The sequence below is a fragment of the Suncus etruscus genome (assembly GCF_024139225.1).
Source record: "Suncus etruscus isolate mSunEtr1 chromosome X unlocalized genomic scaffold, mSunEtr1.pri.cur SUPER_X_unloc_1, whole genome shotgun sequence".
Classification (NCBI taxonomy): Eukaryota; Metazoa; Chordata; class Mammalia; order Eulipotyphla; family Soricidae; genus Suncus; species Suncus etruscus.
This window is the reverse complement of record NW_026060304.1, coordinates 91,291-109,819: the sequence shown is the minus strand read 5'-3', so window position 1 is coordinate 109,819 and position 18,529 is coordinate 91,291. Positions and strand designations below refer to the sequence as shown.

At 41.2% G+C, this 18,529-nt stretch overlaps 2 protein-coding genes and 1 non-coding gene across 3 annotated transcripts in view; 1 reads left to right on the top strand and 2 right to left on the bottom strand.

Moving 5' to 3' along the window:
* Window positions 1-18,529, top strand: part of LOC126000517 (28S ribosomal protein S21, mitochondrial-like) — a 390,936-nt gene that overhangs the window by 305,528 nt on the left and 66,879 nt on the right. The window lies entirely within an intron of this gene.
* Window positions 70-18,508, bottom strand: LOC126000513 (histone-lysine N-methyltransferase PRDM9-like). Its single transcript, XM_049767767.1, has 3 exons — window positions 18,379-18,508; window positions 5,839-5,919; window positions 70-1,376 (listed from the first exon to the last, which is right to left on the bottom strand). Exons 1-3 carry the CDS (start codon window positions 18,500-18,502, stop codon window positions 298-300), a joined length of 1,284 nt encoding a protein of 427 aa, XP_049623724.1. The 5' UTR covers window positions 18,503-18,508; the 3' UTR covers window positions 70-297.
* LOC126000533 (U6 spliceosomal RNA) lies at window positions 2,741-2,849 on the bottom strand. Its single transcript, XR_007492786.1, has one exon. It is a non-coding gene; the product is annotated as a U6 spliceosomal RNA (small nuclear RNA).

Here is an 18,529-nt window from a genome sequence, read left to right as displayed (position 1 = left end):
GGAGTAACCCCTGAGCGTTACCGGGTGTGGCCCAAAAATGAAAAAACAAAACAAACAAAAAAAAGAATTGGGTAATAGTTTTCTATCTATTCTATTCTGTGCTGCTTTCAAGGAGAAAGAAAATACTAGAGATCATAACTAAAAGACAAAGTTCATTAGTGCACAGGGCAAATATGGAAGGAGTTAGATATCAGTACACTTCTCTGGCACGTTCTCAGGTTAGGCAATTTGAGGTGGCTGCATTTTTTTTTCTGTGGATGGTGAGATGTAATTTACTGTTAATTACTCAACTTTGCTTCAAACACCGGGCTTTTCCCTGTGTGTCCTCCTGTGAGTGATGAGATGTGACCTCCGAGAGAAACCTCGCCCACAATCTGTGCAAACATGAGGCTTCTCCCCTGTGTGTGTTCTCTGGTGTGTGATAAGACCCCACCTCCGACTGAAGCCTCGCCCACAGTCTGTGCAAACATGGGGCTTCTCCCCTGTGTGTGTCCTCCGATGTGTGATGAGACCTGACCTCCGACTGAAGCCTCGCCCACACTCCCTGCAAACATAGGGCTTCTCCCCTGTGTGTGTCCTCTGGTGTCTGATAAGATGTGACTTCAAGCTGAAGCCTCGCCCACACTCCTTGCAAACATGTGGCTTCTCTCCTGTGTGTGTTACTTGGTGTCTGATGAGGATTGACCTCTGATTGAAGCCTCGCCCACATTCCTTGCAAACATGGGGCTTCTCGCCTGTGTGTGTTGTTTGGTATCTGATGAGAATTGACTTCTGATTGAAGTCTTGCCCACACTCCCTGGAAACATGTGGATTCTCCCTTATGTGTGTACTCTGATGTGTGATGAGATGTGACCTCCGAGTGAAGCCTCGCCCACAGTCTGTGCAAACATGGGGCTTTTCCCCTGTGTGTGTTCTCCCATGTGTGATGAGGTGTGACCTCACACTGAAGCATCGCCCACACTCCCTGCAATCATAGGGCTTCTCCCCTGTGTGTGTCCTCTGGTGCGTGATGAGATGTGATCTGCGACTGAAGCCTCGCCCACAGTCTGTGCAAACATGAGGTTTCTCCCCTGTGTGCGTCTTCTGGTGACTGAAGAGATGTGATCTTTGCCTGAATCCTCGACCACACTCCCTGCAAACATGGGGCTTCTGATTTTCAAGTATGTCATTCCTTGGTTTGTCATTATATGGATCCAAATGTTGCTGCCATTGGTTCTGATCTCGTGTATAGGAATTCTCTGACTGAGGGTGCTTTTTTGTAGACGCTCCTGGGAGGATTTGAGAGGAATGACTTCGCTTCATGTGGCAATTGAGCAAGATCTGACGTGAGAAGATGAGAGAGCAGAAAGGACATGGATGGATTTCCAGCTTTGGTTCTGCTGAAAGAAGAATATTTTGGTCAGAATAGATGTTTTGTTTTTTGTTTGTTTTTGTTTGTTTTTTGGGTCACACCCGGCAGTGCTCAGGGGTTACTCCTGGCTCTATGCTCAGAAATCACTCCTGGCAGGCACGGGGGACCATATGGGACGCCGGGATTTGAACCACGGACCTTCTGCATGAAAGGCAAACGCCTTACCTCCATGCTATCTCTCCGGCCCCAGAATAGATGTTTTATTTATTTATTTATTTATTTTTTATTTGAACACCTTGATTACATACATGATTGTGTTTGGGTTTCAGTCATGTAAAGAACACCACCCATCACCAGTGCAACATTCCCATCACCAATGTCCCAAATCTCCCTCCTCCGCACCTGACCCCCGCCTGTACTCTAAACAGGCTCTCCATTTCCCTCATACATTCTCAATATTAGGACAGTTCAAAATGTAGTTATTTCTCTAACTAAACTCATCACTCTTTGTGGTGAGCTTCCTGAGGTGAGCTGGGACTTCCAGCTCTTTTCTCTTTTGTGTCTGAAAATTATTATTGCAAGAATGTCTTTCATTTTTCTTAAAACCCATAGATGAGTGAGACCATTCTGCGTTTTTCTCTCTCTCTCTGACTTATTTCACTCAGCATAATAGATTCCGTGTACATCCATGTATAGGAAAATTTCATGACTTCATCTCTCCTGACAGCTGCATAATATTCCATTGTGTTCTGAAGCTGCCCAGCGAGCGAGTGAGTGAGTAAGAAATGGCTGGCTGTGGGGGTTGCCAGGCAGAGTGCTGATTGCTCTACCTGCAGAGTCTCCGCCCTGCTGTGCTTCTTCTGAGAACAATACAGAATAGATGTTGACAAGGCTCTCCATAGTTCTATCTCCTGCTAAAGTCTGTTCTCCTGGATTTCATTCATTTGTTAATAAAGAAAGATAAAACTATCATCCACATAAATAGTATAGTGGGTTTTGTTTGGTTGGATTTTGGTACACACTCCAGAGCTTACTTCTATCTCTGTGCTCTGAGATCACTCCTAGCAGGCTTGGAAAACTGTATGGAATACTGTCCTATACCTCATGCCCCTAAACAGTCTGTTTTGTCCTTCTATTTGCATTCACTAAATCTTGCAAAATTAAGAAAATCTGTATCCAAAAACTTTTCTTTTTTGTTTTTGAGACAACTTCACAGTTTACAGAAGTTACTCTAGGTTTTGCCATCAGCAAGTACACATCACTGGCTGGGCAAGACCATATAGTGCTGAGGATTGAGGTTGGGTTGATGCATGAAAGGCAAATAAATACCCTACCTACTGTACTATTGCTTTGACCTCTATCCTGGAACATTTTGACATAAATTTTTTTTTTAATATGGAACACTTCACGAATTTGCGTGTCATCCTTGTGCAAGGGCCATATGCTAAACTTCTCTGTATCATCCCAATTTTAGTATATGTGCTGCTGAAGCAAGCACTGACAAAATCTTAATGGACCTTTCCATACAGGGCACTCTGAAGTCATATTGCTTTGTGATTTGGTTTCTAAAGATATTTTACTCACCTGAGATGTATGTGAAGTAATGAGGTTAAAATATCGTTAGTGACTTCCTATGAGGGGTAAGATATTAATGTGGTTAGGAAGTACTTAGCTTGGAGTTGTACCAATGGATGCAGGAAAGGGTCATAATTAAGAGTCTTGTGATCTAAAAAGGCATATTTAGGACCTAGAGAAATAGTAGAAGGTGCATTCCTGGTCTATGGAGAATCCCAGTTCAATCCCCGATCCTGTATCAGGTAACTGTAAAACTGCCAGGAGTGAGGGGCCAGAGAGACTGCTTGGAGTTAGGGTGTTTGCCTTGCATGCAGAAGGATGGTGGTTCAAATCCTGGCATCCCATATAGTCCCCTGAGCCTGCCAGGAGTGATTTTGAGTGGAGAGCCAGGAGTAACACCTGAGCACTGCCGGGTGTGACCCAAAAACAAAAACAAACAAACAAACAAACAAACGAAAACCTGCCAGGAGTGATCCCTAAGCACAAATTCAACAATAATCACTGAGTATTAATGGGTGTAACCCAACTTTTTTTTTTTTTTGGTTTTTGGGCCACACCCAGCGATGCTTAGGGGTTACTCCTGGCTGTCTGCTCAGAAATAGCTCCTGGCAGGCACGGGGGACCATATGGGACACGGGGATTCGAACCAACCACCTTAGGTCCTGGATCTTCTGCTTGCAAGGCAAACACCGCTGTGCTATCTCTCTGGGCCCATCAACTTCTTTTTTTTTTTAACCCAACTTCTTTATTCAAAAAGCACAAAAGTCATATTTAGAGTCAGAATCATAATTCAAACAGCAAAGACCAGTTTTAATTACCAAGCAATTTGTGTTTCTAGAAGCACTGCTGGATGTGACCTAGAAACTCTACCATAATAAAAATAGATAGCAGAGCCAAATCTGCATGCAGCTTAGATCCCCAGTATTGCATGGCTCCTCTAACATTACTGGATCCAGTCACAAACACTGCATCTTGAGTAGCTCTGATAACCAGTAATAATGACCAGTGCTGGCATGGATGCAAGGAGTAAGGAACTCCCATCCACTGCTGGTGGGAATGTCAGCTAGTACAGCCTTTCTGGAAAACAATATAAATATGCTTCCAATAAGTGGAAATTGGGCTCTCCTATAACCCATCAATATAACTCCTAGAGTACATAAACACAGGTGCATTCTAGGAACACAAGCACACAATACAAACATGCTCTGCACAGTTCTATATTGATTGCAGCACTATTTACAATAACCAGAATCTGGAAACAACTCAAGTACTTGAAAACCGATGGGTAGATAAATAAACTGTAGTACATCTACACAATGGAATACTATACAGACATTAGGAAAAAATAAAGTCATAAAATTTGCTTATACAATGATGGACAGGGATTTTATTCTGCTCATATTATAAAACAAAAAGAGAACGATAGACACAAAATAGTCTCTCTCATCTTTGGGATATAAAACAAGATCATATGGTAATAATATCCAGACAATAGACAGGAAGGCCAAAACGATTGCCCATGATATGAATCTTGCCACAAAGAGTGGGAAATGTAGTTAGAGCAGTAACTGCACTGACAACTACCCTGATAATGATAGTGAGAGAAAAAAGCAGAATACCAGTCTCAGAGGCAAGTAGGGCAATGCAGAGGAGGAAAATGAAGGAAATTAGTGGCAGAGATGCTGCATAGTGAAGGGCATTATACATTTTATGACTGAAACTCAACTATAAATATTTCTGTAAACAGACTTCTTAAAGAAATTATCTTAAGGGGCCGGAGAGATAGCACAGCAGTGTTTGCCTTGCAAGCAGAAGATCCAGGACCTAAGGTGGTTGGTTCGAATCCTGGTGTCCCATATAGTCCCCCGTGCCTGCCAGGAGCTATTTCTGAGTAGATAGCCAGGAGTAAACCCTGAGCGCCGCCGGGTGTGGCCCAAAAACCAAAAAAAAAAAAAAAAAAAAAAATTATCTTAAAATATTAGTTGCAAGCAACTTGGTTGAATGTGGCAACATGTTCATATGAAAAGGCAAATCAGGTTGGGAGCATCATAGTGAGGAGTTGTCAAAATCCACATTAGCTTTGTGCTAAGCTTGCTCATTAACAGCTTAAAATTACAGACAAAAATATTTTTCGGGGCCGGGCGGTGGCGCTAAAGGTAAGGTGCCTGCCTTGCCTACGCTAGCCTAGGACGGACCGAGGTTCGATCCCCCGGCGTCCCATATGGTCCCCCAAGCCAGGAGCGACTTCTGAGCGCATAGCCAGGAGTAACCCCTGAGCGTCACCGGGTGTGGCCCAAAAACAAAAAAAAAAAAAAAAAAAAAAAAAAAAAAAAAAAAAAAAAATATTTTTCATTGGGTCAGAGAGAAAGCACAGTAGGAAGGTGTTTGTCTTGCAAGTGGCTGACCCGAGTTCAACTCTCATAACCCCATAATGTCCCCTGAGCCTACCAGGAGTGATTCCTAAGCATAAGGTCAGGAATAAGGCCAACTACCATCACTGAATGAAATTCAAAATAAAAGAAAGAAAGAAAATCGCTTCTTGAGGAATCTCAGAAAAACCATAATGATCCAAGGACAAAAGCCGGGGTAAAGGAAAAGGAGAGAGAGGCTGAGAAGGGCACCATGACCTGGGGTTATGCAGACACACTGAAAGAAAAGACACAAAGAAAAGGCTCTGAATCCCAGGATTTTTTTGAAACACTTGGACAGAAACCAGAAAAGGCAAAGGCAAAAGAGCAGCTCCAGATCTTTCTGGGACTCAGCATCAAGTAAAGAGAATAAAAGCAGGAAAGGCTCTACACTCCTGATCAGGGAGCCCGACACTCCTTGCTCAGGGCCCACATCTCAAAAGTGCCCGTGATGGTCCACACCAAACCTAGGCCCTGAGCCCAGGAGGCTATTCCCACACTCACCTGAAAACATGTCTCTCTGCAGCCTACCCAGAGCTCCTCCTTCCAGCCAGGATATCAGTGCAGGCTTCATCCCACAATACCCTGCCACAGAAGGACAATATTGGGTTAGAAATGGAAGGGACAGCAGCCCATGCTTGAGTCTGGGTCCCTAATGAAAGCAGCCTAATCACAGACCAGATGAATAGAATCTCGGTTCTTCTTATGCACATTGGTTATTGTGCAGATGAGAACAGGTTAAAATGAAACAGTCTAATTGAGAGGGCTGGATAATACATTAGGGTGATGAGGGAGCAATAGGAAAGCACTGGCCTTGCACATGTCTGACATTCATTTGACCTCAGCACCCTCTAAGTCGCTGAGTCCCTCTGAGAGTGAGTACTGAGTGAAGAGCAAGGGGCAAAACCAAGTAAAATCAAAGCCCAAAGTGTGGAAAAGGGGCTGATGCTTCTTGTCTTGTTCCCCCTTCAATCCTGCACCTCATTTTATGTCTGTGTGAGAAAAGACAGTGTATTTCCAATCCCTCTCATCAACCCTCCTTTGCCCAAACCACCCAGATTCAAGTGAGTTTGCATGAGGACATTCTAGTTTCTATATTTCTGGACATATTGGACATAGCATTTCTTTTCTTTTCTTTTCTTTTTTTTTTTCAGTTTTTGGGCCACACCCGGCAGTGCTCAGGGGTTACTCCTGGCTGTCTACTCAGAAATAGCTCCTGGCAGGCACGGGGGACCATATGGGACACTGGGATTCAAACCAACCACCTTTGGTCCTGGATAGGCTGCTTGCAAGGCAAACGCCGCTGTGCTATCTCTCCAGGCCCAGGACCTAGCATTTCTTTCTCCTAGGATATATACAGCTCAAAACCCAGTTGAACAAAACAATGAATTAGTGTGTAGTATTTCATCATACTCAGATAACCTCACCTGCTTAGGAAAATAACCTCTAAAGCAGATATATATATCTAGCCAAATTTTACAAAATCCATTCAATAGATCACTTTCATATACACCATGAAACTTAAGCATTCCAACCCACCAAATGCAAAGAACAATGGGCAAACTAAGAAAGACATCTATACTGTAGTTGAGGGTATGGAGAGAAATCCTGGCAATTTCCAAGTCCACCAAAACACCTGAGCCTTATAAAGACATAAAATCAACACTTAATGTTTCAGCAACAGAAATCAAGGCGTCACTAGCTGGCAAACATAAGATGATGAGCAATTCAACCAATTAAAAAACGAACTCTTTCAGAAGATGAGAGAATCCACACAAATGGAACTGAAGGAAATAAAAATCCTTTTTAGCAAGCAATAGTGGCAGAATTACACAGGTGAAGAATTGCATAGATGAACTTGAAAACAAATTACAAGCCAGCATTGATAAAGAAGTCAAAAAAAAAAAAAAAAGAGAGAGAGAGAAGAAATGGGCCAAAGCCATAGCACAACGGTAGGATGTTTGCCTTGCACGTGGTCAGCCAATCCAGGATGAACCTGGTTTGTCCCCAGCGTCCCATATGACTCTCCTAGTCAGGAGGGATTTCTGAATGCATAGCCAGGAGTAACCCCTGAGCGTCACTGAGTATGGCTCCCCTGCCAAAAAAGGAGAGAAAAACATTATAAGAAAATGTGGGGGCTGGAGAGATAGCATAAAGGTGGGGCGTTTGTGATGCATGCAGAAGGATGGTGGTTCGAATCCCGGTATCCCATATGGTCCCCCAAGCCTGCCTGCCAGGAGCAATTTCTGAGCGTGAAGCCAGGAGTAACCCCTGAGTGCTGCTGGGTGTGACCCAAAAACAAAAACAAAAACAAAAACAAAAAAGAAAATGTAAGGTACTTGATGAACAAAGACAAAAGAAATAATCTCCAAATTATAGAAATAACAGATGGGGAGGAAAAAGTGAAGGAGACAGATAATAGAGCCTTCCCACTCTATGAAATGAGACTGCTGTACAAATCCAACAGACAAAAAGTACCAAACAAATCGACCCTAACAGAACAGCAACAAGACATATAGTAATCCACATGGCAAAAAAATGAAGAGATGGACTTTTTAAAGCAGTAAGGGAGAAGAAACTTAAGTATAAAGGAAACAACATAAGCATCACAGCAGATCTCTCCTTTAAAATAATCCAGGCAAGAAAAGAGTATAATGATATATTCAAACTACTGAATGGAAGAAACTTTTAACTTCGATTCCACTATCCAGAAAATCTCTCATTTACATGGAAGGGAGGGTTAAAACGAAACTTTCAAAATTGGCAATACCAACAACGACTCTAAGTGAACTACTCAAAGATCAATTACATAAACCTAACACCCAATTGAAACAGCAACAACCCTACAAAATATAATAAAAATATAAAATAAATATAAAATAAAAAATAAAATAAAAGATAAAAGATAAAAACAATAAAACTTTCTGGGGTTGTGGGTTTTTTTTTTGTTTATTTGTTTTGGGGCCACAACTGTGATGCTCAGGGGTTACTCCTGGCTCTGCACTCAGAAACTGCTTCTGGTTGGGGGGACCATATGGGATGCTGGGGACTGAATCCAGGTCCATCCTGGGCAAAATGCCTTACTGCTGTATTATCACTCTGGCCCTAACAACAGCACTTTCTGTCAATAGCTTTCTTAAATATCAATAATCTAAACTCTCCCATCAAAAGGCACAGAATAGTGGTTGGATCAGGAAACAAAAGTCAGCCACCTGCTGCCTGCAGGAAACGCACATCAAAAGTTCAGGATAGATACGGGCTCAGAGGAAAAGGATGAAAAACAATTATACAAGCTCAAGCTACTAGAAAACAAAAAAAATCTATGACAGCAATAGTTATATCAGAACAAATTGCATTCAATCTCAAGAAAGTACTTAGATGCAAGGATGGACACTACTTATTGATCAGGGGAGCAATAGACCATGAAGTACTAACCCAACCCTGATCAACTTTTATGTCAAAATGACTAAATGTAGAGTCAGCAAAATATATAAGGCTTTTGCTCACAAACCTAGAGAAACATAGTAGTGGGAGATTACAAAATGCCATTATTGCCTCAAGACAGATATATAAATCCACTAAGCAAAACACTAGCAAAGATATGAGTCCTAAATGAGGAACGAGAAGAACTAGGAATGATAGATCTATATACAGAGCCTTTCATGAATACACATTCTTCTCAAGTGCACATGGAACCTTCTCTAGGAGAGAACACATTTGAAAATACAAGTTTAACTAACATAAAGTCACAAATCGAAGAATTATACCAAGCACCCTATTAGACACAATGCCACAGAGATCATGATTGTAAAAAGATGTTGAGGAAATCTAACATCTGGAGACTAAACTATAGTAGGAAGGTACATGTTAGAAATATAAGTAGTGGGGATTGGAGAGATAGCATGGAGGTAAGGTGTTTGCCTTTCATGCAGAAGGACAGTGGTTCAAATCCCGGCATCCCATATGGTCCACTGTGCCTGTCAGGGGTGATTTCTGAGCATAGAGCCAGGAGTAACCCCAGAGCACTGCCAGATGTTACCCAAAAAAACAAAACAAAACAAAAGGCAGAAATATAACTAGTGAAAAAAATCCAAACCTTTAGAGATCAGGAATTCCAAGAAAAGGTACAGAAAATAAACAGAAGGGCTCTTAACGCAAGTTATGGGAATGCCTATGCCATTCAAGAATTGCCCTAAGTAGGAGTACTTGTATACAGTCTCCTATTATCCTTCCTCAGAGGAAGACAATCCCCAGAAATTATTATCTAAAACCTCTTTATTCCTCATATTCCCTTATTGAAGATGTAACTCCCCTCAGGTTTAATTAGAATCTGTTTGTTATCTACTTTTCTTTCTATGACCAATGTTTGCTGAACAATAAATTACCAATGGAAAGAATAGTTGGGGCTCTCTGTCCATGAGGCACTTAGCCCCCGACCCCCATGCTTTCTCTCTAGTGTCTGTCTTGTTTTCCTGATCCTTACAAACTTGCTTCAGACCTGTTCACCTGTAGCAGGACTCCAGCACTAAACAATATGCTGCTCAACAACAGTTGGATCAAATAGGAAATCAAAAAAGAGATAGAGACTCCTTGAGATTAATCCTAATGAAGAAACAAACTGCCAAATTCTATTAAACACAGAAAAAGCAATAATTAGGGGAAAACTGATAGCAATACAGGCCTACATTAGGAACAAAGAAAAAGATAAAATCAACAACCTAAAAGGACAACTTGATTATCTGGAAAACCGACAGAAAAAGAACCCAAACACAAACACAAGAAAAGAAATAATAGGGGCCGGCGAGGTGGCGCTAGAGGTAAGGTATCTGCCTTGCAAGCGCTAGCCAAGGAAAGATCGCGACTGCGGTTCGATTCCCCCCCCCTCGCGTCCCATATGGTCCCCCCCAAACCAGGGGCAATTTCTGAGCGCTTAGTCAGGAGTAACCCCTGAGCATCAAACAGGTGTGGCCCAAAAAGAAAAAAAAAAAAGAAAAAAACCAGAGCAGATATCAATAATGTAGAAAAAATAAAATAAATACAAAAAAGTGATGAGACCAGAAGCTTGTTTTCTTTTGAAAAATAAATAAACAAACAAGATAGACAAACTGCTAGCAAAACTCACAAGAAAATAAGAAAAAATACTCAAATAAATTGGATCTGGAATGAAATAGGAGAGATTACAACAGAACCCCAAGAAATCCAAGACATCAAGAGACAACAGTGCTCAGTTAAGCTAAACAACCTAGAAGAAATGGACAGATTTCTGGAAAAATATCATCTCAAATTACTGAATGAGGAGAAAGTAGAAAGTCTAAACAGGACAATCACAAGTAAGGATTTAAACGTAATTGAAATACTCCCCAGGAATAAAAGTCCAGAACCAGACAGTTTTACAGATAAATTTTATCAAACATTCAGAGAAGAGTTACTACCATTGATCCTAAGATTCTGCCAAAATATCAAAGACGCAGAAATTCTCCCAAATACCTTTCATGCTCATTTCCAAAGCTGACAAAGATACTCTCAAGAAAAAGGAAACTACAGACCAATCTCACTAATGAACATAGAAGCAAAATTCCTTACCAAAATCTTAGCAAACTGGGCCCGGAGAGATAGCACAGCGGCGTTTGCCTTGCAAGCAGCCGATCCAGGACCAAAGGTAGTTGGTTCAAATCCCGGTGTCCCATATGGTCCCCCATGCCTGCCAGGAGCTATTTCTGAGCAGATGGCCAGGAGTAACCCCTGAGCACCGCCGGGTGTGGCCCAAAAACCAAAAAAAAAAAAAAAATCTTAGCAAACTAAATCCAACAACACATCAAAAGGATTATATATCATGGCCAACTAGGTTTCATTCCAGGGATGCAAGGATGGTTAGTATATGCAAATCAATCAAAATCATATACCACATCAGTAAAAGGAAGGATAACAACTAAAATATATCTATTGATGCAGAGAAAGCATCTGATAAAATCCAAAACCCATTCATAATGAAACCCCTCAGCAAAATAGGTGTGGAAGAAACCTTCCTCAAGATAGTAACAACTACCTATAAAAATCCATCAGTACACATTATTCTTAGTGATGAAAAACTGAAAGTGTTCTACTAGAGTTAGGCACTAGGCAAGGAATTCCATTGTCTCCTCTCATATTTATCATTGTATTAGAAGACCTAGCAATAGCAATCAGACAAGAAGAGAAGGAAATCAAATAAATCTGAATCAGAGAAGAGGCAGTCCACTTGCAGATGACATGATACTACACATCAAAGACACTAAAGAGTCCACACAAAAGCATAAAAACAATAAACCAATTTTTATTGGTTTACAATAAAGTGGCTGGCTACAAATTCAATATACAAAAGACAATTGCATTCTTTCTTTTTTGTTTGGTTTTTGGGCCACACCCAGCGGTGCTCAGGGGTTACTCCTGGCTGTCTGCTCAGAAATAGCTCCTGGCAGGCACAGGGCACCATATGGGACACCGGGATTCGAACCAACCACCTTTGGTCCTGGATTGGCTGCTTGCAAGGCAAACGCCACTGTGCTATCTGTCCGGGCCCACAATTGAATTCTTTTGCACAAATAATGACTCAAAGGAGAAAAAAATCAAAGAGTCTATCTCATTTAAAAAGTGTCCAAAACTAAAAACAAAAAAGTGTCCAAAACTAACTAGTACTAGGAATCAACCTAGCAAGAGAGGTGACATCTGTATCGTGAAAACTTCAAAACACTTCAGAAAGGGGCCGAAGTGATAGCACAGCAATCACAGTGGTAGAGTGTTTACCTTGCAAGCAGCTGACCCAGGATGGACCTGGGTTCAACCCCTGATATCCCATATGGTCCCCCAAGCCAGGAGTGATTTGTGAGTGCAGAGCCAAGAGTAACCCCTGAGCGTTACCAGGTGTGGCTCAAAAACCAAACCAAACCAAACCAAACAAAAACAAAGAAACGAAAAACCACTACAGAAAGAATTTGAAGAAGATCTAAGGAAATGGAAGAACATTCCATGCTCATGGTTGGAAGAACCAATATCATCAAAATGACCATCTTACCTAAACTACTATATATTTTCAATGCAATCCCTAGAAACAATAAATCAATACAGTACAGAGGCCAGCTACAAATTCAATATACAAAAGACACTTGAATTCCTTTATATAAAAAACAACTCTTCCACTTTAACTTTACCTTGTCCTCTTTCTTTTAAAAATAAAAAAATTAAAATATGAAAAAAACTCAAAGGAGAAAGAGTCAAAGAGTCTATCTCATTTAAAACAGTGTCCAAAACTAGCTAGTACCTAGGAATATACTACTAAAAGGTGACAGACATATTGTGAAAACAAACACTTCAGAAAGAAATTGAAGACCTAAGGAAATGGAAGAATATTCCATGCTCATGGGTTGGAAGAATTAATATCATCAAATGACCATCTTACCTCAACTACTACCATATTTATTCGAGTATAACGCGCACAATTTTCTACCCAAAAAAGAAATCAAAGTTTGGGTGCGGGCTGGGGTGGGGTGGCAGTGGTGGCCAGTCTAATGAGGGCGCAGGCGAATTGTGAGTTCGTACTGTGCCTTTTCCGGGCTGCAGCTGCACACTGTACGTGAGGGCAAAGAAAAAAAACCCTCAGGAAACCAGGCCTATCTCTCGTGACATCCTGGGTTAAAACATCATGGGAAGACATACCAAAAGAAATGATCATCAAGAGTTTTTGAAAGACAGGCATCAGCAATAAAATGGACAGCACAGAAGATGACCAGCTATGGAATTCAGACTCAGAAGAAAGCGAAGAAACTGGAGAAACATGTTCCTGCCAACTGGGACACTGATGGAAAATTAACTCGAGAAGAATGGGAACAACTCTTTAGTGTATCGATGATGAATCTGACTTTGAAGCATTTTAAATAAATATTGCTACTGGTAATTTTATTTTAATATTGTGTTTATTCCAGTTTACGTTGTCAATAAATGATTTTTATCATGGCCACACGTGTTCAACGTTTTTTTTTTTTGTCAATTACAATGATTGGTGTGAAACAAAAATTTATACCAATTTTTAATCGAAAATTAGGGGTACACGTTATACATGGGTGCACATTATACTCGAATAAATACGTTTATAGATTCAGTGCAATTCATATTCAAATTCAGATAACACTTTTCAAGGACTTAGAACAATCAAAAATAAAGTTCACATGGAACCATCAAAGAGCTAAGATAGCCAAATCAATATTGACAAACAAGAAACTAAGAGGCATCTCCTTATCTAATCTGAAGCTCTATTACAAAGCCATAGTGGGCCAGAGAGATAGCATGGAGGTAGGGATTTTGCCTAATTTGTAAAAGGATGGTGGTTTGAATCCTGGCATCCCATAGGGGCCCCCAAGCCTGCCAGGAGTGATTTCTGAGTACAGAGCCAGGAAGAACACCTGAGCGATGTTGGGTATGACCCAAAAACAGAAAAACAAAAACAAAAACAAAGCCATAGTGGTCAAAACACATGGTACTGGAACAGAAACATATGGTTCAGACCAATGGGTCAACACAGAATATCCAGTGACAAATCCCCAAGAATATGATCAACTAATCTTTGATAAAAGAGCCAAAGACAGTCTCTTCAACAAATGGTGTTGGAACAATTGGATGAAACTAGAGATGGATCCATATCTCACACCTTACCCAAAATTACACAAAATGCAATTCAAATTGGATTAAAGACCTTGAGATTAGATCCAAATTCATAAAGTTCATTGAGGAAAACAGTCACAACATTCCAAGACTTAGACCTTAAAGAAGTCTTCAATAATGAGATGCCAATAGAAAGAGCGACAGCACCAAAACTGAATAAATGGGACTGCATCAAACTAAAGTTTCCATATGACAAAAGAAACACAGGATGGGGCCGGAGACATAGCACAGCGGTGTTTGCCTTGCAAGCAGCCGATCCAGTACCTAAGGTGGTTGGTTCAAATCCCAGTGTCCCATATGGTCCCCCGTGCCTGCCAGGAGCTATTTCTGAGCAGATAGTCAGGAGTAACCCCTGAGCACTGCCGGGTGTGCCCCCCCCCCAAAAAAAGAAAGTTGTTGTCTTGAATGAACACCAGTGACTCCAGAGCATAGAAGGAGAAGGAAAAGGAATGGAAGAAGAGAAACAAAGAAGCTTATATTCATTTTTATACATCAAAGGACCTGCAGCATGGATAAAGCTATTCAGATTGAGCAGGTTTTCAATTATCTGCTCTTAATATAGTTCTAAAATAATGTTCTAATTCTTTTTTGGTTTTGGGGTCATACCCAGCAGTGTTCAGGGGTTAGTCGTGGCTTTATGCTCAGAAATCACTCCTGGCAGGCTCGAGGACCATATGGGATGCTGTGATTAGAACCACTGTCCATCTGCATACAAGGCAAAATACCTTACCTCCATGCTATCTCACCAGCCCCATGTTCTAATTCTTTTACCCACAGAAACAGGTGCTGAATGAGTTTGAAAGCCATGAACTCCCATTACAGTGATTACTCTAAGAATGCTTTAGTGTCTTAATCTTGTTTGATTTGTTTTGGGTTTTTTTTGGGGGGGTCACACCTGGCAATGCTCAGGGGTTACTCCTGGCTCTGTGCTCAGAAATCACTCCTGGCAGGCTCAGGGGACCATATGGGATGCCGGGATTTGAACCACGGTCTTTCTGCATGAAAGGGAAATGCCTTACCTTCATGCCATCTCTCCGGCCCCTAGTGTCTTAATCTTGATGTCTTTAAATTTTTTGTTCATAGTACTACCTAGAGATATAGGATGGATGTCCTGTAATATAGCATTAAAGTGCTATATTAGACTCCAAATACACTGCTCATTATGATGTCTTGATAAATATCCAAATCTATTCATTTTCTATTTGATTATATCTGCTATTTAATGTTTATGTTCTAATACACCTTGGGATAGGCAGCTGCCTGCAATACACTTTTGTTATAGAGCTCATTCACTGAGTATATTTTTGCAATTTATTTTCAATTCAAGCTAGCATATTATATCATAAAGTCCATGTTTTCAGTTTGCAACCTATGGATAGCTCTTCAATGTGTGTGTGTGTGTGTGTGTATGTGTGTGTGTGTGTGTGTGTGTGTATGGTGGCCAAGAATATGTCTGTCTACTGTTTTTTTTTTTTTTTTTTTTTTTTTTTGGTTTTTGGGCCACACCCGTTTGACGCTCAGGGGTTACTCCTGGCTATGCGCTCAGAAATCGCCCCTGGCTTGGGGGACCATATGGGACACCGGGGGATCGAACCGAGGTCCGTCCTACGCTAGCGCTTGCAAGGCAGACACCTTACCTCTAGCGCCACCTTCCCGGCCCCAGAATATGTCTGTCTAATGCCTGTCAGTATTCTACATAATGCTTAAATTGTAAATAGTCCTTTTCCTTGTTATATATAACCTTTCCTTTTCCCCCTACACTGCTTACTACTTTACAGATCCTTTTGTATTCTTCCGTTCTCTCACCCCGATCTATTATTTCTCCCTATGTAATCCTTTTTACCATCAATTTTAAAAACCTAAGGAACTGCAACATTCCCCCACCCAAACATACTGCCAACTGACTTCCAAAGCAAATGACAGCCTCTTGGCCCACTTGCCTTGGCCCAGGTAGAAACTATTAGCACAACTACTGATATTCTTTCAGATGCTCTTTTCCTTTCAAATCACTTTGCTGTGAATAATTGCTCACTTCCTGATTCTGCTTTTAAAAAATCGTCAGCTTGAGGACATTACCTGACCCCTTACTGCTGTGAGCCGTTTGTAAAACTCCACAAGACCATGTTACAGGCTAAGCTGTGCTCCAAATTATATTCCCCATTGAGACTATTTCAAAAGACAAAGGCAATATAAATATTTCCTTTGTATATTTAGATGTATATTTTTAAATAAGTATAATTCTTTTTTTTGTTTGTTTGTTTGTTTTGTTTTGGGGCTACACCCAACAGTGCTCAGGGGTTACTCCTGGCTATCTGCTCAGAAATAGCTCCTGGCAGGCACGGGGGACCATATGGGATGCTGGGATTTGAACCAACCACCTTAGGTCCTGCATCGGCTTCTTGCAAGGCAAACACCGCTGTACTATCTCTCCGGCCCCAAATAAGTATAATTCTTACTGTGTATTACCTTATGTAGATGTAGTTTTCCCCATCCCTTTTTTGGATTTGTTTAGTAGAAAATTCTAGTAGATTAGTTTAAAGTCAAACTGTCCCAGGCTAAGGAAAGGATGCAACTGATTAGGGAACATGCTCTCATATAACAATATCAGATTTCACTGCTGCACAACATAATGTTCCAAGAACCACTGGGAGAACCTAAGGACTGCTACCAGGTGAATCTTTGGAGGTCATGAAGACATTAAGTCACTTAGAAATTGTACAGTCTCATTAGGATTGAACTAATAGTAGAGAGGGAGCACATGTCTCACTGCATGTAACATGGATGTCTCCATTATCTAGGGAAGCAACACCAAATGTGTCTATTGGCTTTCCTGGTGCAGTGCCTATTTTCCCCCACAAGGAATATACCAGCCAAAAGGCCCGTTGGAGAAGTCAATCATAACCCCTGCGTGGATTACTGGCTATATTTCTGACATGACGGTGACATTATATTTCTCTTTCCTTTATTTATTTGGCTTTGCCTCCCTTGCAAAACTACAGAAATTCAGCCTCAGTTATCCTGCAGTCTTAAAGAAATTTTAGTACCAAAGAAAGCTGCTAAAAGTTCCCTGTTGGCTAAGTATATTTGCAACTCAAAGTCCAGCCAACTACCTCTCTTTCTGTCAGTCTTTTTACTTCCAAAGGCCAAATCAAAACATAGCATCTTCAAGACAATGGTCTTCTCTCCTTGCCTTTGAGCACCTTAGCAGAATGACTTTGCCTCAGGGACTTTCCCTGTCACTTTGAATACCTGCTAACAAACAGGTTTGGCCAGTGGAGAATTAGGCTATTTTATTCGGTATAATTCTGTACCCCTTTCATAAGTTTTGTCTCTTTCTATTACCAGATCATAGGAAGTGGGTCTTAGCCCCTAGCTAGAAAACTTTTCCCTCAGGTTAAGGATATTTGTTATTAGGAAGAAAACCAGGATTCCTGCTATCCGTTAATTTACATCAGTATTAACACCTAGGACCAGAAACTACTTTAATATGTAAGAAATTAGCCTTTCTTTTATCCTCTGACTCCTAACTGAAACCTATTCTATTCTAAGGTTACAAACCACCTAAAGCTATGTATATTTGTATTAAAATTAAATGATGTACATTGATAGTTCCTGTACTTTGAAAGAAACAAATGTGGGCATTCCTTTCATGATATGACTGTCTCCCTTGCCTAAAGATTAAATTTGTCCCACTCCTGCCAGAAGTGTGTTGACCCCACATACACTGTGTGTGGTATCATTATTTCGTATTTTATATTCAGCCGCTTGTGTTACCTGTTTTTACCCGTTTTCCTACGTGAAGGACTCTGTCCCACTAGAATTGCTGAGATGCAAGACACCTGCAGCACACATGACCATAAACAAGGTCAAACAGGAATGATCACTAATACCCCCGTGATACCTCAAATCCATCAGGACTGATCCATAAACTCAGAGTACAGAATAAGTCCTGAGTACATCGGATGAGGCTAAGAGCCCCAGGTTCATAAAATCATATGTTTTGGTCAAACCCACAGTGATCAGGGCTGATTCTTGGCTCTGTGCTTAGGGAGCACACTGGCAGTCTTAGAAAAGCAAATGCAGAGCCAGGGATCAAACTCAGCTGGCACAGATATAGCAAACTCTGACAAATGTATAATTCCTCTGATTACTAAAGAGACATCTAAAAATAGAAAGTTGGACTAATCTGAAAAATAAAGTCAGGTGATGTGGGGTTGAACAATATGATCATGCCTGATTTGGGGCTCAGTAGAATCACATTCCTTGTTGAATTAAAGTCCCTGCATGATCCTGGCACCTCCCTGTCATCCCAGGATGTAGCGCACAGCAGCATCCCAAGGCAGCTCTCACCTACTGCCCGCAGGTCCTCGTAGGTCTCCAGCATCACGTCTCTATAGAGCTTCCGCTGGGAGGTGCTCAGGTACAGCCATTCCTCAGAGGAGAAGCTCACAGCCACATCAGGGAAGGTCACCATGTCCTAAGCACATAAAAGAGGTGTTCA